We start from the raw sequence: 19,037 nt of genomic DNA, 5'->3' as shown, positions 1-19,037 counted from the left end.
TAGGAAGTCACCATCATCTTCTCATGCTGCTCTGGAACAACAGGCACTTCCACATCTGATTCATGCTGGGAATAAAACTTTGAAAATTCACTCCATCTGTGCTTTGTGTAGACTAAACTTAAAATACAATCCTTAAAATACACACTGAATTGCTGCACCCGATGTTGGAAATCAGCCCTCACTCATTGCAAGAGTGTGAGGATTAATCCAGATACAACATGGGCTCTGTGTCCTTGAATCTCACACACATTTCAACAGCAACTGCCACGAAGGTCACTGCGTCACATACAGGTGTTAACAGAAATTACCTCTACTTATGGTTTCCATAAAGGGTTATACAATTTAAGATACTGTTTTGTCTTGATTTCCTTCCTCAAAGCACAAAGAATATCAGATCGAGACTTCAAAATCCTATCAGAGATGGAGCTACCTGATTATGTATCATTTATCCTGCTCTGTGAGAGCCTCTGAGCACATTACAATTCCAAAGACACTATCAGGGAGAAGCATAATAAAAGCTAAGCATGTAATCCATATAATAAATCAACCAACTTCTTAAACTAACCCAATTGTCTGGTCAGTCCACAGCCAGTGGAGAATAGCAGGTACCTCTATCACAACACAGGAGGCCTGGAACTCCACAGGGAGCTCATCTTTGTTCTTTTCTAACTATGAAGACTTTTTGAATCCAGGTTAGACTTGCAGACCTCTGAGAGACGTCTGAGGTCAGTTTAGATGAGTTGCACTTTGCACTTGTGCAAAGTCACCCAGAGGGGTAGCTGCACTACCTAATTTTTAGCATCTCCCTGTGAAGCTGTTGGTGCCTCTAAAAGGTGATTCATTAGGTTCGCCTAATGAATACCTTCTGGCAATGCCACTGACTACTTTGGGAGCCGAGGTTCCTGAATTAGGTTTGGCATTTGGAATTAAACAGTATCAATCTACCCCATCAGTCAGAAACAGAAGCAGTGCAGAAAATCTTGCTCTGTAAGAATTTCATTATGCCTCTTAATCTATCCTTGGCCTCCATCATCATGGGGAAAGAGTTAGTCAGGGCCAAAACGGTTAGTTCATCCAGTTCTGCATGCTGCTCACATAGTCAAATATATCATTTCCCAGAGCATTTTAGCATGTTACAAAAGAACACAGAGCTGCTTTGCTGGGCAGGCCATGGAATCTGGCAGCAGGACACTAGCTAAAAACACATTTTGATTGATGCCTTCATGGAAACTGCAATATTTACACGTTCGTTTTCTCCTGGGCAACTACTACTCTGCTAGAAATATTCATCACACAATGGTGCACAGAGGAGCCTGTGCTGCCTTAAACTGCTAGGAAAGGGCCACAGGGGGAAAATTGAAGCTTCTCAAGCCTGTGACCATGCACTTTTTTGAAAATAATTGATGTAACGTTAGCTGTGGCCTGATGACATTTCTTCAGTTTACTGACTCTTCTCCCCAGTGGAAATTTGAGTGGAGACAGCAACATTCACATTCTCTGAGGGATGAGCTTTTCAAATCACAGATGCTGTGGTGAAATCACACAATTGCTTGGTCTCTCAGTGAAGCTAACACTATGAATGAGAAGCTAAAACCTCAAAAATGCAGCGTAATAAGGGGACTGCTCTCCTCAGCATCTTCAAGATGTGAAACTAAAGCTAATGGGATGTCCTCTGTACTGGCTATCAAGGAGTAACAGCAAGAATGTCAAGACTGCTGAGTATTTTATAAGGGTTGAAGAAGAAATTTTGACAAGTACATTAATGGGGCTAAGATGCAAGCTTTAGGAAGCAGGGGGATTGTGGCTGCCTCCTGACAGTTGGACAATAAGGACTTTTTATCGCAACATAATAATAAGTTGTCACTGTAATTGTGAGAATTACTTCAGCCAAGCAAAGTGAGACAGCTCAGAACAAAGTAACATCTCGTTCAGCTCCTTCTGCAATTCCTGTGGCACACTGATTCAGCAGCAAAAGTCTGAGACATTAAAGGTGGCCCAGAGCTGCAAAGAGCCCATGGAAAGGTTAGAAGCAGCATGTTAAGCTTCTCTTTTATAAGCTGGGGGATTCTGAGGACTACTCAGATTGCAGTTCAAAGGCCAAGCCTGCTCACAGGCAAAGCTGCAAGCCACGAGGAGAATCATTTTGATGCATCCCTTTGCATTAGAGCGAAGCATCCACCAGACCACCCCCTTAACAGTATCACGATAAAGTATTGCAGTAAAACCATGGTCTGTCCACTATCAGTGAACTACTGATTTTTCTTGCTGTTCTGAACTGTGGAATTGTTGGATGACCTTGAACCCTTGCATTTCCCCTTGCAGAATCAGTGAATTTGTGCATTTTCTCATCTATCCATGGACTCAAAATGGTAACTTCTATTACAAGCATTATTGTTTCCACTCACCAAGCGCCAACACCATCAGTGCTGCTGGGACGCCAAAAGCCAGTGCATAACAATCCTCTCCAAAACATTTCACATCCCCTGAAAAAGAAGTCAGAAATAAAAGCACCTCATTACAGTCAGACTTATGGTACTGGGGCTTTTGATTTGCTTCCCTAAATCAGTCACTTCCCCTGGCTTTATATCTTCTTTGCTGGTACTTGACACTGTGAATTGAATCTCCATGAAACAGTAGTCCTCCCTTGATGAAGACAATTTTTAAGCAGGGTTAGAGTCTGCCAGCAAAAGCAGCTGATAATTGGATATTGATGCAAATGGTACAAGAGAGGGGGCAGACAAATAGGTATAAAGAAGTACTAGGAACTGTACTTGGGAGAAAAAAAAGCAACATTTAAAATAACCTGAAGCCATTCTGTATTTGCCTAAATCTAAATAACCAGTACTGTGTTTCCACATTACTTGTGCCAGCTGCATGAGTTGTTGAGTGAAAAACGTGAATCTGATTTCATAGAGAGCTGCAGTGGACAAAGGGGAAGCCACTGCCCATAACTGTGTAAGTTGGAGCACAGGATTAGTCTTAGAACTCCAGTTCCCTTTCCTGCCACCTTCCCAGTCTCACTAGGGGCAGCCTGCTCCAAATGTCAGGTCTTGCAGCAAGCCATCAGGAAGCCAGGTGTGTTACAGCACAGGTTTGAGCAATCTGAGCCACGGTTCACTGAAACTCTGCACCTCTTGGACCAGTTCTGTTCTCACACCATGTGAATTTAGAGCTCCAGTTTCAAACAGTGAGCCAGCAGTGGGATCTGTGTTTCTATGCCAGTGGCTAGAAATTACTGCATTCCTACAAGAAGTAATAATAAAATGGCTAAAACAAGACAACACAGTTAACAGGAGACCAATCCATGAAGCCCCTGTTGCTCCTGTTTGTTGTAGCTGGGCAGCCACAGCCAGCTGCATAGCTGTGTGTATGTAGAGCATTTATTTACCTATTTTCAGCCAATTAGCTGAAATCTGATAAAGCACGGAGAGACATTATGGGCACACTAAACTTCTGACATGCTAAATAAGCTCGACTTCTCCACCTAGAAGTATATATTTCACAGTTCTGCCAAACATCTAAAAACAGCATTTCTTGCTTTTCCACGAAAAGCTTTCAGACTTAGGAAAATTTTACTCTTCCTCCATTCTCTCCTCTTCAGTTCCATGTTGCAACTAGTTTATAGCTGGGCTATAATGGCACGGGTTTTGATGTTCAGAGGGGACTGAGTTTTCATCTGCCCATTGACTACACTGAGCAAAAGCCCTGTCTAACTGAATGCTGACGTGGGGACACCAGAGAGAGAATGAGTAAGATACAGCATTTTCTTTGCTCCTATGCATGGTGTAAATATGAGACAAGTACAATTGTTCACAGCCATTGTGATATGAACGGCCTGTTAAAATAACAACTGCAACAAAGAAAGCTTCCTGGAAGCCATGGGGCAGAATGAAAAAAAATCACTATTAAAATGTGAAGTCTACCTTGTCCCTGGTCTGTCCCCATCACCTATGGCCTGCAGCTCTGCCTCTGTGCCTGTATTTAGAGTGTGCCAACCCCCTTGGCTTCAAGGCGCTGTGACACAATGAAGAAAGTGCAGCAAGACTTGGGGAATAAAAAGGCTTGTGCAAGCTGGCTAGAATATAAAGTAGGTCTTAAATGGGGCATAGGCCTGTGCTTTGTCTTCAAGGGTAGTTGCTCAGGGCTGCACTCTTGCAAGCAGACCCAAGCAGGTATGCCCAGGTGCCAGGACAGAGCCCTCCAGAAGCCAGCAGCACCCTGTGGGAGGGAGAAGGTAGGACTGCCAAACGAGCTCTGCTAAGTTTTTCAGCCCTGACAGCTGCATGGGACAACAGAGACCATTTCCCATCCACAGTTTACCTGCAGTCAATACGGGAAACAGTCCTTCACTGGCAATGGGGATTTGATGACCATATAGGTCCTTCCACCTTTCATGTTTTAATTCTGCAGTTCAGGTTGGCTTTGAAATACAACCAGGAATATAATTTCTGTGACTTGTCTGCCTGTGTTATAAATCTGTTACACTGCTATGGCAGGATTAACAAGGCATAAATGCAATACACTGACCACTACACAGATAATATAATTTCTGCCATTCATTTGTCATAAGAGCCTAACTATGCACAGCAGTTAGAGGGCAGCTAGTTTATTGTTTTATTCTAAATCAACACTGACCTCTTAATACAGGAGTTACAAACGTAGAGATCAAACTTCCAGCATTAATGGATAAATAGAAGATGGAAAAAAACTTGCTTCTCTCCGAGGTCTAAAATAAGAGAAGACAATATCAATGTCATGGCTAACACACAGCACTGGGCTTGCAAATTGAACACTATCAATTCCCTTGTTAGGAAGGCTGAGTTAATATTGACACGAAGTGCATAAAATGTTAAGCAAACAAGCTTGCGTTCAGGTGACGGTAAATGCTCACACAAATCAGCTCACATTACTTGAGAAGCGCTTTGGGGCTTTTTGGCATTTCACAGGAAGAGCCACTGCTTTGAGAGTGTTGAGAGATTGCAAGGAAGAGAGAGCATTTACTTATTCAGAACAAGTAGCATGATTCAGATCCTTTGTCACCTAATTCAATACAATTTGGCATGGTTTGACAAGCTCATAATTTCTTCCTATGTCTGAGCTCTTTATTTTTGTTCTCTTCTCTTCTCCTGTGTAGAAATAGAAAAAGAAATCTGTATATTTTAAGGAGCTGGTAATTACAGCATAGATGAAAGAGTGCCAGCAAATGAAAAGTATCCATCAGACATGAGATTACCAAACTGAGGACAGTCAACCTCAAACTAAAAGGGTAAATTAAATCTAGGGGAGCAAATTCAAGAGCCTGATGAAGGGGTGAACTCCAAGCAAAAGAGTTCAGACTTTAACTTATGTTGTAACATATTATAGTTCATACAGTCCAAGGATTCCTGTTGACATGCTTTCTTCCTGCATTATTCCTAATTTGGAAGGAATCAAGAACTTGATGCAGAGTTGGGCCCTTCTTGCAGAAGTAATATGTGAGGGCATTCAACTGGGGCCAGTCTCTCCTTTCTTGTGGGAGAGACAGACATGCACAGACTCATGCATATACAGTGCTAGATGCCAGCAGAGTGGAGAAACAAGGACAAGGTACCTGACCTAACAAATGCTCATCTCTATCACCAGCTCTGTGACATCTGAGTCGGTAAAGGTAGTGGGGAAAATTGCTTCAGACATGGCATGGTGCCTGGCAGAGAGCTCCTTAGGGCACTCTGAGCCACATCTCTATGACCTGAGCATCATTTTAATGTGAAGCTTTAACTTAGCTGAGCATGAGGAACTCCTCAGGGACCTTTTTCTGTCTCCTTTCCCTCTAATATGTCCTGCTTCCTTTTGCTCCCTGAGACAACGCTATTCACAAGGCTAGAAAACTGGAGAAAATGTGAAGAATTGTAGGCAGTTGAAAGAGGATAGTTCTTATGTAATGAATCCTGGGATCCGAAAACATAACAAAACTTCCTGTAACTGACGGCGCAGCCAACAGGAAATATTGTTACTTTGTATGGCAAGAAGTCCCCTATCACAGGGGTTCACTGCAGGAAAGGTGGGGAGGTGGAAGGACATGGAAGGGCTTTTCTTTATGTTCCCTTGTAAAACAGGTAGTGGGAAGGTGAGGGTAAGGGCCCCCATCACCTCCCACTGCCACACGCCAAGGAGTCTCAAGGTCTGCTTACTTGGATTAAGGGCTGTCGATCTTGACCCAGCACAGTTATGAAGACCCCATCAACTTGAGCTTTTGGCTTTTCCACAGTTTTATTTCCTAGAGTGTTCAAGGCTATCTAGCTCATACATTACTTGCAAATTATTTATCCTGGACTAAAGGATTTGAAAGCCTTATAAAAATCATCTCTGTGGTTAACGGAAAACAGCGCTGGGTCTTACTACCTGTTACACTCCATTTCTGACCTTAACAGTGGTTTTGATTACCTGAAACTTTCTACTGCTAAACTAGTAAAAACATATTCTCTTTTTAATTCTACCTTTGTGACTGGATATTTGTCATCATGAGGAAACCTAAAGAAATGAGCAGTCTCAGCAATCTTTCCCACTCCTGCAGTAGCCCTGCCATAGCTTGTCAGAGTGGTGCAGTAGATTCCTCACAGTCCTGCTCTCTTCTAGTCAAATTCTCATACCATGTGTCTAACTCTTTATATCTGAGGAACTCAGAATTTCTGAGAGCTGTAATAAACTCGAGCATGCAGCTCTTGGCATGGTAAAGTCTAGAGCAACAATTACCAAAAAGAATGTGGTGGTAACAGAAGAGGATAGAGGCATAAAGAATTTGGAGCATCTTATTTCACACAATGTAAAAAAAAAAAGGTCACAGAAAGGCTCCAAAAATAATGACCCAGAAGCTTGCAAATTACACTGATTGAAAAAAAAAAAAAATAATTCCTTCCCTATTGTCTTAATCTTTGGGGCAGACGAACATTAACAACATGATTTGGATTAGCTAATTTGAGAAAATGTACCATACACGGTAATCCTGATCTGCTTGGCAATCAGAAAATAAAGAAATCAAGAGAAAGCTATTTAGTACCTTAAACACCATACTGCATTGTTTGAAAGCAGCTTTGGTCCCTAATTAATATGCAGAGCAGCTCCACATTCATATAACATATCATAAATACAATTTTGTTCAGGCATTTTTAACTTGGACTCCTAATCCCATAGACAAAGATGTCTGGAAATCTCCTGTAGATAAATCTACTTTCCCTATCTGACCTCCTGCCAAATCACTCTTCATCACTGTTTGTAGCAGTACTGTTCTCAAAGTGGCAGATCCAAGACTATTATGCTCATAAAGTACTTAAAAGAGGATCAAACTGATGTTGCACATTTACCTCAAAACATAAACTTGTCTCAGGGGCAATTTATTGTTTTATACACAGAACTACCTCATCCTTAGCTTTCACATTGAACAACTAAGCCTGTGCACTTTAGGACTCAGCTGAAGTTTATTCCTGAAAACTAAGGGAGAATCAAATGCTTCATTTAATAGCAAATTTTCAAAACTTACACCTGGAGTGTAAGAAGAAAAACATAAGTCCCCTCAAACACCTCTCCAGAGAGAAGAAATATTGTGGTGGCCTCGAACCTTTTATTTCTTACAAATTCTCATTCCAATTCTGAAGACTTAAACTTCCTATCACATAGCATAAAACATTTGTTTCTTCTGAAAGGCCAAGTCATTTCAAAATGGTAAAATAGAAAACTTTCTATTCTGAAAAGAATGAATAGACCAGAACACATTGTCCTTATCAGAATGCTTCTTACAGTTTTCTTTCTCTAAATTAGTTTTTCTTGAAGGTGGCATACAGGTGAATGTTTGAGACTTAGTATTTGATAAATTTGTTGGAGAGATGTAGTCTGAATGCTGGAGAACGGGTACAGGCCCACGCAACCATGGGCAATTCAGGTTTTTTCTCTGTAACAGCTGTGGTTGCAAGTTTGGGATAATAATATGTAAATGCCTGGCTGGGGTGCTGAGATTCATTAGCTGAAGTCTATAAAACACTCTGAAGATAAGTGGTACATATTATCATACTGTAATTAGGTGGTAATTGAAAGATGCTGTATAAACATTATTAATTATTAATATTAATAGAAGTAGCACTTCTGTAAATGCTGCTCTAGCACCAGTTACAATCCTTTTGGATCCAACTGACAGCACAGGATGGTCATGCCTGCAAAAGGTTACGCTTTGGACAAGTGACCATGAAACATCCCGTGGTCTGTTACTCCTTAGTAACCATAATCTTCACTACTTCAGCATCACATAGTTCATGTGCACAAAGCACAAGTCTTCATGAAGTTTTAAATCTAGTCTATATTATTAGTTCATTAAATGCTGACTACATACTGGGGTATTGCAAAAGACAAAGAAAAAACTGCTCTATGGGGCTCCTTGTCCAAGGATAAGGGGGAAATTCTTGTCCAACTCTACCAGTGCCTTTCCTGACAGACTATTAATCTAATGTCCTTCTTCAATGAAGGACTGGAATTGCATTGATGGGAATTTCCATCTTCCAAAGGTCCTAATATCTTCCAGTATTTCTCTAGAACTACTTCTGGAACAATTTTTTGTACTGTCACTCCTAAATAATCCTCTTTGAATATAATCCTACTCATCACAGACTCCAACACTTATTTTCTTTTTTGTAGCAGTGGCCTTCTACATATTTGAGGACTTATGCCATGCACAGAACTTGTTGATTTGAATACTGTCATTGAGAAAATGGAAATTTCTATTTGTGTTTTAGGTCAACATAAATCTGTTTAGTTTCAGGTCAATTTTAAAATTTAGCATTTTGCCTGAGGATTAGCACTTCCTGACCTGCTTTGCTTCTTTAAGCGCTACCTTATCCCTGGTTGAGCCCTTATGCTGCATAATGGGAGTTCGAGATTACTGCAGATGAGGGGCTAAGCACTTGTGACAGAGAATGAGGACATGAAGCAACTGGACTACAATTCACAGGATACAAAGAACAAGCAGAGCTAAACAGAAACATTTCCATAACTCTTCAGAACTTTCCATTCTGGAATACCTAGAAAACATTCTGGCACTACTTTCAAAAGACTGGAATTTCCCACAGTTCTTTCTGAACAATGTATAAGAAACAGCTTATGATTTGAGGAAAAATTCCCATGGAAGCACAGGCTGGTGATAAAATTTTTTTCTCCCCTTTGCTGTATTCCATTGCAGTGCATTATAATCACCCCTATTAAGCTGGTTCAGAAATGGCTATTGTTCCATGATATACAAGACAGGATTTTCCACCTACTCTGATGTCCAATTAATATTTAGATGATTTCATGCAATTATGACCTATCCTTTCCAATATCAGTCCTGTTCTGCTGTCATTTTCCTTTCCTGAAGCATCCAGATACTCTCAAGTCTTATGCAAACCATCCTTCCTCAAATCTTACTACATCTTTTCCAGCAAACTGGCCCTTATTCTTCTAGCACAACAGGATTTGATCACAAAAACATCTTCATAAAGTAAGCAGACACTGCAGATTTTAAGAAATAAAAGAAATCTTACATGTTCCTCTTCAAACTGGTCCCCCCCAAATGCAGAGACACAGGGCTTGATACCTCCTGTTCCAAGGGCGATCAAAAACAGACCAACCATAGACAGGACCCTTCATGCAAGAAAAAAAAATATCACCATTGCAAAACCTTTCCAGTGAGAGCATTTTAAGTGTCAGCCCACCATGATTCCTCTGATAACATTGCTTTTTGCACATGGGTAGTGATGATAAGCCAGCTAAGTGTGAAAAACAAATTAACTATCCTAATTTCTGCATTCAGTAGCAGTCAATTAACCAAACTGTTTTTGTCAGTTTCTTGTTGTTCTGAGGCCCTATGGACACACAGGAGATCAAAGATCTGTGGGATTATTTTTCACTCATATGACAACAAAAGATTTCACAGATCAATCGAGAAAAAGAAAAAAAAAAATGCAGGGGGAGGGAAAGTGCCTTTTCCTGTAGCCTTCCAGCCTGAGTAAGTGCAGACAAACTGTTTGTAACAGGCTCATTCCTGGCTGTTTTCTACTTCCCAGTGGTCTTCAAAATACCATTGTTGGCCTGGCAGATTATGTCTGCAGGGAACAAGAGTGTCAGGACTGGCCACATCTGGGACAAAAGAAAACTGTTCCATAAACTACGTGCGCTCTTGCTTGCATGTACTTTTTTTTTTAGAGCTGTGACCACACAGGCAAAACCAGCTTGGTGGTTTCAGAGACACTACTCTGACAAGCCTACCAGTTCAGAATCTAGAGGGCAAGACGGGTTGTACCCAGTGGAAGACACAGACCCTTCCGTCATCAGAAAATGCATTTTTGGTTTTGTGTTACCATGCACACCAGCAAACCTTGCTGAGCTGAACAGCTATGCTGATGAAATGAGAGAGGAATGAGCCCAGTGCAGGCAGTTGGATGGAGGAGACCAGACTTCAGTGCCTGTGATAAAGGGTTTAGAATCTCTGTGGAGATTTCCAACTCCATCTAGTGTGTTCGCACACTAGATCCACCCTTCTGCTCTTACTCAGAACATCTCTAGTCCTTCCCTGATGAAAGTAATCCATGCACAGCCCCCAGACTGCTGGCCTGATGGAGGTTAAACATAGTCCTGAGTAAACCAACTACCATCACAACCTGCTACAGCACTGTGGCTTCAACAGCTACTTACACATGAACTGCCTGGTTGCCCAGGGATGGAATGGCACCGACTGACTTTATCAGATGGCCAACAACATACACAATGGAGAGGTAGATGATCGTCCTGTGAGGAAAGCAAACAGCAATGACTGAAGGTGCCAGGTGATGTACAATCCAATACAGAGTGCTCCCATGCTTCCTGATACAGCAGCTCTACTTGGCAGACACACAGGGAACTGGTTTGTTCCACCACTGGTACAGTAGGCAGCTATAATTCCTTTGTGCCAACTCTGAGTGCACTAGAAGAAACAGATAGGCAAATGGCTTCAGATTAAGGAAGGATAGCCCCTGCTTTGTCTGCAGACATTACTGAGCAGAATAAACTTAAAGTGTTTCAGTCTTGTCACGCATGGAAGGCTGCAAAGAGGAACATACTGTTCCAGTCCAACTCAGTTTCCAGATTACTAATAATTGGCATTTTGTAGCATGTGCCTAAATGAATCTCTTGACTGGAAGGCATCCCTAGGGACAGTCAACCCACCTAATCAACACATCTGAATCAGGAGAGTGGTTTCCCCATTGTAAGTTTGTTTTAGATCCCAAGAACCTCTGAAGGACTGAGCTCATCTATCTGCCTCCCATGTGTTGGTGAGGGAGAAGAAGAAATTGGAGTAGGACAATCAAGCTCTTGAGCGTATTATATTTCTTCATCACCTTCAAGATTAAGAGATATCTATGTATTTATGTGCAGATGACACATATAGAAGGAATGAAAGGACTTGTTAGGACAGAGACACTAGAAGAAGTCCAATGAGCTTTGAGCATGGAAATGGTCCCCTGGTTGTAACAGCTAATTTAGAGCCACATCAGAACACTCCTAAAAGCCCCTCTAAACTGTTATTCTGTCCTTGGTATTGGCCAAGGTCCAGCTACTACAGCAAAGACCACCTCCCAGAAAGTCTCTTGCCTAACAAACCAAAGTCTGTGTAAGGATCTACCTTCTCACAACATCACGCTGCACAATAGATATCCTCAAATACCAATGAACATTGCTAGGTGACCTTAAATAACGAAGTTAATAAACCCTCACTGTTATTTTTTTTACTGAACGCGGTAAGAGAACTACTGAAATGGAGAACAGAGAAAAGAAAGAACATGGATACCTCCTTAAGGACTTTCTTCTGGAAAGGCATATGTCAGTTGTTTATTTCCTGCTGAGACTCTTCTGCCAGATGTGTGTAGTCCTAGAGAGAAGGGTTCGGCTGCATTTTATCACCCCGACAGCCAAGACTCCTCAGACAATAAACAAACAATGCCAAGCAAAGAAAGTCCTATATCCAGCAGCTCACCACCACGCTGGGGCAGATGTTGGCTCCACAAATTATCATCAGAAGGGAAGACTGTTTAAGGACTCTTACTCAGGAAGAGTTTACATGGTTATGTTCTCATGGAGATGATTTGAGTGAACCTAGGTTTTTCAGGCATAAAAACGGCTGCTCTCACACATTCCCTATGCTGTGAAAAGCCTAAGTAAGTACACAATAGTTAGTGTCATTTCAATAGCTAGTGTCATTTCATCTGAAACTGCAAGATCTAGATGATGACACCAGTTCCTCAATATCTTTGAATCCTTCCCAGAAGCAGACCTTGGCAAACTGAGGGTTAATCACCTTACACATCAGTTTCCTGAACAGTGTAGGGAAGGGCAGTGGAGAAAAAGCCTATTTGTTGCAATTAATTTGTTCCAGCTTTGTTGCCTATTGGCCCTTGGGTGTAAGAGGAGCAGGGAACAGCATGAGCAGACAGATCAGCTGTCAACAGAGGGGAGCTGACCTTCCCAAGTGTGTCTTTGCTGCACTCTGAGCCAGCTCAAAACTGGGAGCACACACAGCACTGCCCTTGCACAGGCTGCACAGTGTCAGTGCATGCTGACTGAATTAGAAAGGTGTCTTCACTTACTTGTATTTCCCCAGCCATGAGTCTGCCATGATGGCACCGATGACAGGTGTGAAATAACATAGCGCAGAGAAGGCATGGTACACAGCGGTGGAGAGATTCTCATCCCAGTGGAAGAAGCTCAAGAAATACAGTGTCAGGACAGCTAAAAGGAAACAAGCAAATCACATCAGATAATTAATGTGTATCTCTGCAGGTAAGCAGAATCACGATGGCAAGGCAACCACTGACTTGCCTAGCAACTATGAGCACTGCTGTGGAAAGATTTGTGCTTTCAGACCTGTTCCTCATAGTCTCTGACACAGGAAAAGCTACAATGAGATGTATGAGTATCACGCATTCTTTGCTCATAAACATTTATGCTTACCTGAAAAATATATATTCTCTAGCTTATCTTGCTGTAACCTTAGTTTGTTTATGCACATTTTCTATTTGCAGATTAGGTGCCTGTAAGATTCAATTCCCAAACACACAGATTGCACACAGCTATGAAAGACATAACACACTAGAAACCCAGGTCTGATATAGAGAGTTATATAAAAATTTAGACTGGAAGGTACATTTGAAGCCCTCTAGTCCCAACTTCTGCTCAGAGCAGATACAGGAACAATGTCAGGATACACTGTTCATACCTGCATTCCAAAATACCAATTTACTTTGAAAGACAGCTGAGACCATATAGCACAGCCCTGGAACACCAGTGTGTATAGAAACCCTAGGATGGGAAAGTCACTTCCCAGACACAGGCCACATACCTCGCATGCCATAGTAGGAGAAGCGCTCACAGAACTCATTCACCACAATGAAGGCAATGCTCAGAGGGTAGTTGGAGCCACACAGTTTCTGTGGGAGACAAACAAGAACATATCAGCTCTGTGGAAGTCTTTACCCCAGCAACATATCCCCACAGCGCCTGGATGGTGGAGAAGAGTCCAGTCCAAAAACCAGGTGCCAAGTGTTGCTTGACTGGACTGTGAGTTGGACTCAAGAGAAAGAGTGGACCTCACACCACTCTTGCTTTGATTAAGGCTCCCCAGTGAATCAGCCTGGCTGACACAGGTCCAGTAAGGACTCCCATAGGGATTTGTGGGCTGTCAGCAGCCACCATGCTTTCAGCTCCAGGAACTCCACTGGAAGGGCGCTACCATCTCCCTACTGCAATGCAAAAAGTATGAAAAAAACACCTTTGGATGCCTTTTCTTCTACACTTCATATAAAGCTACTGCCCTGTCCCAAAACTGCTCCCTCTTCTAGCACCAGATCTTGCCTCAGAAGCTGGGAGACTCCAGGGATCTCCTGTCTGCTTCTGTGCGTGAAGCTGTTCCCTCCCACGTGACAACTGCCCTCAATCTCTGTACCTCACTTGCACCAAACTGTGCCATCACATTCACTGAAGCAGAACATCAGCCCTGTGTCCAGCATTCCCTTAGGCATGGCATCCATTTCATATTCCAAGATTGCTGACACAGTTATGGATAATTCAATTTATTAATCAAAACTAAAAAAAAAACAGCGATGGGACTGTCAAACCTGTCTGAGCACGGACACTCTCTTGCTGAACGTGACTTTACTCCAGCTAAAATCAGCAGTTCCCAAGTGAAATACAAGGCATTAAACAGATGAGTCTTGGCATGACCTTGTGTGGGCCCCCGTCCCTCTTGCTACCCCACAGCGGTCTGAGCTAAGCAGCTTTCAGCTTCCAGCTGCTTAGTAGCTCCACTGCCTCGCAACAGGAAAGCAGGTTTTCATAGCACTGCCCAGCCTCTGCCAATCAGTGGGAGAGAGGGGCTGGCCATGCTTTTGGTGAGGGACTGGGGGGAGTGTGATGTTAACAGCTGCACTTGTATTTATGATTTTAAACAGCCATAGTACGGGCCAGTGAAGTGAGATGAACTCTTCACATGCATTTCTGCACCTCGTGTCGGAAATAATGAATTCCTGTACTTCTTCCCAGAGTACCAAATGCAAATACAGGTACCAAAATAGATGTGTTTATTCAGGTTTATTTCACCATCAAGAGACCTAAGCATATTTGGATTCCCAAAGCAACAGCACCAACTTTAGAAGAGTCTAGCTTAATTATGCTGTCTTACTCAACATTATAAAAGAGCAGCAAAAGAGAATGATTGTCAAAAAAAAATTCCAAAACCAAACCATAACTTCCCCCCCTACTTTCCATTACTTAACCACGCATCTCTAAAGATAAATATTTCTGTCCCTCTTTTATATATATACACACATATATTCTCTCACTATTTATGGGCTGCCTTTTTAATAAAAACCCCTTGGCCTGTTTGCTTTACTAGAGTAAATACATAATTATCCATTTCATTTATTATTTAGTCTGAAACCATCATGCTCAGCATATGGCTTGTAAGAAAGAGTGGGCTCCCTTGAAAACAGCACTGGGGCCTCCTGCTTTTAGACTAGCCTAAAACTGGTGGCATACATAAGCTGTAAATGCACAAACACACAAACATAAGCACACGCAGAATACCTTTCTACAAGAGTTTTTTCATAATAAAAGAAGAAAAGCCATAAGAGGCAAATTATGTTTCCTGTGGGTGCTGGGAGGCATTTTCTGATCTTTGAAGTAAAATTGTACAACAGGGATTTTTTTTTTCTTCCTGTCTCTCACACATTTCACAACATTTGATGGAGATGCAGAACATGACTGTTCAAACTCAGCTGTCAGGAGTGCTGCTGCCTGAACTCACCCCTCCACATCCAGTGCACAAGCCCCGGTGGATTTAGCTGCAGCGGTTTAAGGTGCAGTGACTCATTTCAGCCACTGCTGCTCTGGGACGGGCACCTCCTACAGATGAGTAGAGGCAAGAAGGGAAAGGAGAGCAGAGGGCGGTGACTTCCCAGCTAAACCTCCCCGAGCGCCTGAGCCGGGACCCTGAGTAAGTGCTTACAAACACAGAACAACGACTTACAAGCAGGGGTACTTCCATCTGGCTTGTATGACATGAGATGGTATCAGCACTTGCAGAAACCCTCATGTGTTCTCTCCGCTGTATCACTGACCTGCCTGTGGCCTGCCTGGACATCCAAAAGTGGGAAGCTTTCATCCATGCGGAGAGCCAGGTGCGGTTTGCTCGCTTTGGCGGAGGAGAACCTTGCTCAGCAGAGAGCCCCAGCAAAAGCAAAGAGGTTAAGCCTGGATTCATGAACGCACAGATAGTCTGCAGTGCTTAGCTACCACAGCAAGCCTGGGATCTGCAGGATTATGGACCTCTTAAAGATACTGTGGAAGTTGATAGTCTGTTTCTTTGGAAAAAAAGATAGTTCGTTTAAAGAGCCTGCTACAGGAGACGTTTGTTTTCACCTCTCCTTCTTGCTGTCTAGCTGCAAAATGGGATAAAGATTAATATTTCCAAGGAGCTCTGGATATCCAATAGTTAATGTCTGCACAGTACTTATAACTGTGAGTTAAACAGTTGGCTTGCTAATGACATGAGTGTGAGTTTTAAGTATTACATATTATCCTGCAAGTCAAAGCAGCTACAATACAAGCCAAGTTCCCCCTGAACACAATGCAGTGAATAGTTTTTAGGGGTCAAGCACTCAACGAGAATTAGACTGAAAACCTGCACAAACATCAAACCTGCAAGCCAGCAATATATTCACCTGAGTCAGGCTTTAAATCAGAGCCAAAGATGTAAACTCAAGGCTCTGGCACTACAGTTGGGCTCTAACACTCAGCAGTGGCCTGTCCTCAGTTCCTGTCCTTCCTTCTGCTTTGCAACATCTGGGGACCCTTCCCTGGTGGGTTTCATCAAACTAAGCCAATGCAGGGGTCAGCTCTCTCTGTCCCATGCACAACATCCCCCTCCACTTCAGAGAAGTAAGTCCTTTCCCACAAGAAAAGTAGTGTTCAGGAAAAAGGCAGCAACAGAAACGTTACCCTTTTCCCCAAACATTCAGACAGTTTGTGTTTCCCCTTTAAGCTGCACTTTCTTAACTTAATCAGGTTAGTGGAAGGATTTTTTCCTTGAGTTGTTAATGCTTATTTCAACGCTCTGCAAGAAAGGGTGTTTGTCTCTAGCCAGAGCACAACAGAGGAGAGAACAGAGAGATCTTGCAATGTTTAGAGCAATCTGAGCAGAAAGCAAAGCAAAGGAAACCAGCAGTAACACTCACCGGGGATTTTTTCCGAAGAGGGAAATCTCCTTTGGGGGGATCATCTCCTGCAGACACAAAATTGAACAAAGTTTCCTTGGATTCATTTCTCTGAAAAGCGTTCATCTCCCCTCTCGCCTTGTCTCCCACCATGCTATGTGGCTGTGGTGAGTTGACTGGGAAGATTTCCAACCTCAGGCATGAAGTTTGATTCAGTTTGAGTTAACCCTAATTGAGCACATTTGTGCAGCCAGGGCAGAAAGGGGAGGGAGATGCTACCCGGAAAGACAACTGCAGAGTTCAAGAAGAGTCAGGGAACACAGCCTAAATCATTCACAGGTTGAGGCTGTCAGCACTTTGTGGCACAGACCTCCCTGTGGTTTGGCATGCCCCCAGCCATGGTACGTGCACCATGCCAGCACGGCACTGTAGGCTGCACAGATGTGAGCTGAATAAAAATGCCAGGTCCCAGACACACCTACAGCCTGTGGATTTAGGAGCAGAGTGTGCATCTCCCTCCCGATGTGGTAATGACAGGTTTACTCTGCAGGGATATCATTCCACTGAAAAGCCACACATTTCAAGTTATAAACTACTAAAATGCTCATCACAAGCCCCTGGACACTGGATGTCATGGATGCCTGCACTGTGTTAAATCATTTCTTTGCTATCTCAGGAGTGAAGTGACCCAGGGTTCATTCCCACACCAATTCCCTGGAATGACCTTGTCTTTTCCCATGGGACAGTTTAATCAAGGGGGCACAGCCAGCACTCAGAAGCAGCCCCAAACCTTGTCTCTACTTTCTATTATTCAAAAGAACACCTCAGGACTCATTAAGTGGCAAATGCAGCCTATTTGCACTGGGAGTCCCAGAATTTCCCCTGCAGCTATGTGGGCTCAGATCCCTGCAGGTACCCTGATGTCCTTCCTTCCATGCCCTTCCCACAGGAATAGTGGAGCCCTTCATCAGTATTCTTCCAGTGCCAGTTGCAATTACAGAGCAAAATTCACAACCTTCCCATAAACTATCCTCAGTGGTTGTGTCTCTGCAGTATCCTCAGCGCAGTGCAGAGTTTTTTTCTCCCTCTTACGCTTGGCTTCTTTAAAAGGCGAATGTTCAAAGAATTTTTCCAAATATTTCCCCCTTATCTTATCATCAAAGCACAGACCACACCCAGAATCCATAACTGGTACAAGGAGGTTCCATAAACTCATCCTTAGCTCCAGCATCAACTTGCTGATAGTGCTTGGGTATCACAAGAACCAGGTTTGCAGTTGACAAACAAGGAAACAGGCCTTTACTCACACCAGAGATCCTTAATCTGGCTTCAGTTATTGCTAACAAGACATGGAGAACACTTAGACAAGGGAATCAGATGTGACAGAGTGCACAGAGGAAGCATAATTGCTCTCCACATTCCCTTATATGCTCTGGTATTGCTTTCTCTGAAAATCCTCAGGGATCCTGTTCATTGGGCAACTAAACAGGGCAGCTGAACATGAAACCCAAACTACAGATGGGGCCAGGAAGGTCTACCCATTTCTTACTCCTTTATTCTTCACAGCAGCGGCAAAGCAACAGTTTGATACCTCCCCTGTACTGCCACAGACCAGCTCATCTTCAGCCCTCCTGGTGATCTAACACCCACACAGCCTTTTCACTGGGTCCAGCCTCCAGTGAGCTCAGGTTTGTCAAGCCCATTTCACAGGCAAGAGTGACTCAAAAGCAGACCCAGCGTTGGGGGCAGTGCAAGGAGCAGGCCTTGCGCACGTTGGTCCTGTCTCCTGCACACCAGGGTAGCACATACTCTTGTGTCCTGCAAGTCTGACCCTGTGCTAGAGACAGCAGGAGTATTTCTGATGGTGGCATCTCTTACTGCCCCAAGTATCTCTGTACAACTGTAGAAACCTGCTGTATTCTGCCATACACAGGCAAGCAGAGCAAACACAGCAGCAGAGTTATTAAAGGAGTAATACAAAAGGAAGACAGAAAAGGTTTCACTGTCTCTTGCACAGGGCTCCCACATGGCTGCAATGTGATGCCTTAATATTTTCAGCCTTCTGCAGCTATATTTCCTGTGTGTGTATACAGCCCTGTGTGTCACATAAGCTAAATGATTTTTTTTTAATACTAGCATGAAAAACCCTATCAGTCAGTAGGATTAACATACTACTTGTCTAATACACTGCAGAGCTTTTTAGGCCATTAGCTGCCAGAAGGTCTTCACAGATAGAAAAGGGAGAAAAGGAATTCAAATGTCTGGCAATAAATGGTAACTTGTAGCAAACAGCAA

The 19,037-nt window shown here is 42.9% G+C and overlaps 1 protein-coding gene across 9 annotated transcripts in view; it reads right to left on the bottom strand.

Moving 5' to 3' along the window:
• SLC15A2 (solute carrier family 15 member 2) overlaps positions 1–19,037 on the bottom strand; it is a 69,678-nt gene that overhangs the window by 33,399 nt on the left and 17,242 nt on the right. For 3 of the 9 annotated variants that reach the window (XM_027636405.1, XM_027636407.1, XM_027636406.1), the window contains 7 exons: positions 16,764–16,810; positions 13,373–13,460; positions 12,621–12,762; positions 10,693–10,785; positions 9,543–9,642; positions 4,636–4,726; positions 2,406–2,483 (listed from right to left, as the gene is read on the bottom strand). In XM_027636405.1, coding sequence (XP_027492206.1) covers positions 2,406–2,483; positions 4,636–4,726; positions 9,543–9,642; positions 10,693–10,785; positions 12,621–12,762; positions 13,373–13,460; positions 16,764–16,810 — 639 coding nt within the window. Of the gene's footprint in view, positions 1–2,405; positions 2,484–4,635; positions 4,727–9,542; positions 9,643–10,692; positions 10,786–12,620; positions 12,763–13,372; positions 13,461–15,556; positions 15,590–15,647; positions 15,816–16,763; positions 17,016–19,037 lie in introns of those variants that run through there. The other 6 variants (XM_027636404.1, XM_027636410.1, XM_027636413.1 and 3 more) reach the window with 4 other exon arrangements.

The sequence above is a fragment of the Corapipo altera genome, unplaced genomic scaffold (genome assembly GCF_003945725.1).
Source record: "Corapipo altera isolate COAL_440 unplaced genomic scaffold, ASM394572v1 45, whole genome shotgun sequence".
Taxonomy (NCBI): Eukaryota; Metazoa; Chordata; class Aves; order Passeriformes; family Pipridae; genus Corapipo; species Corapipo altera.
The sequence above is the reverse complement of the archived record's forward strand: the minus strand, read 5'-3'. Positions and strand labels throughout refer to the sequence as shown.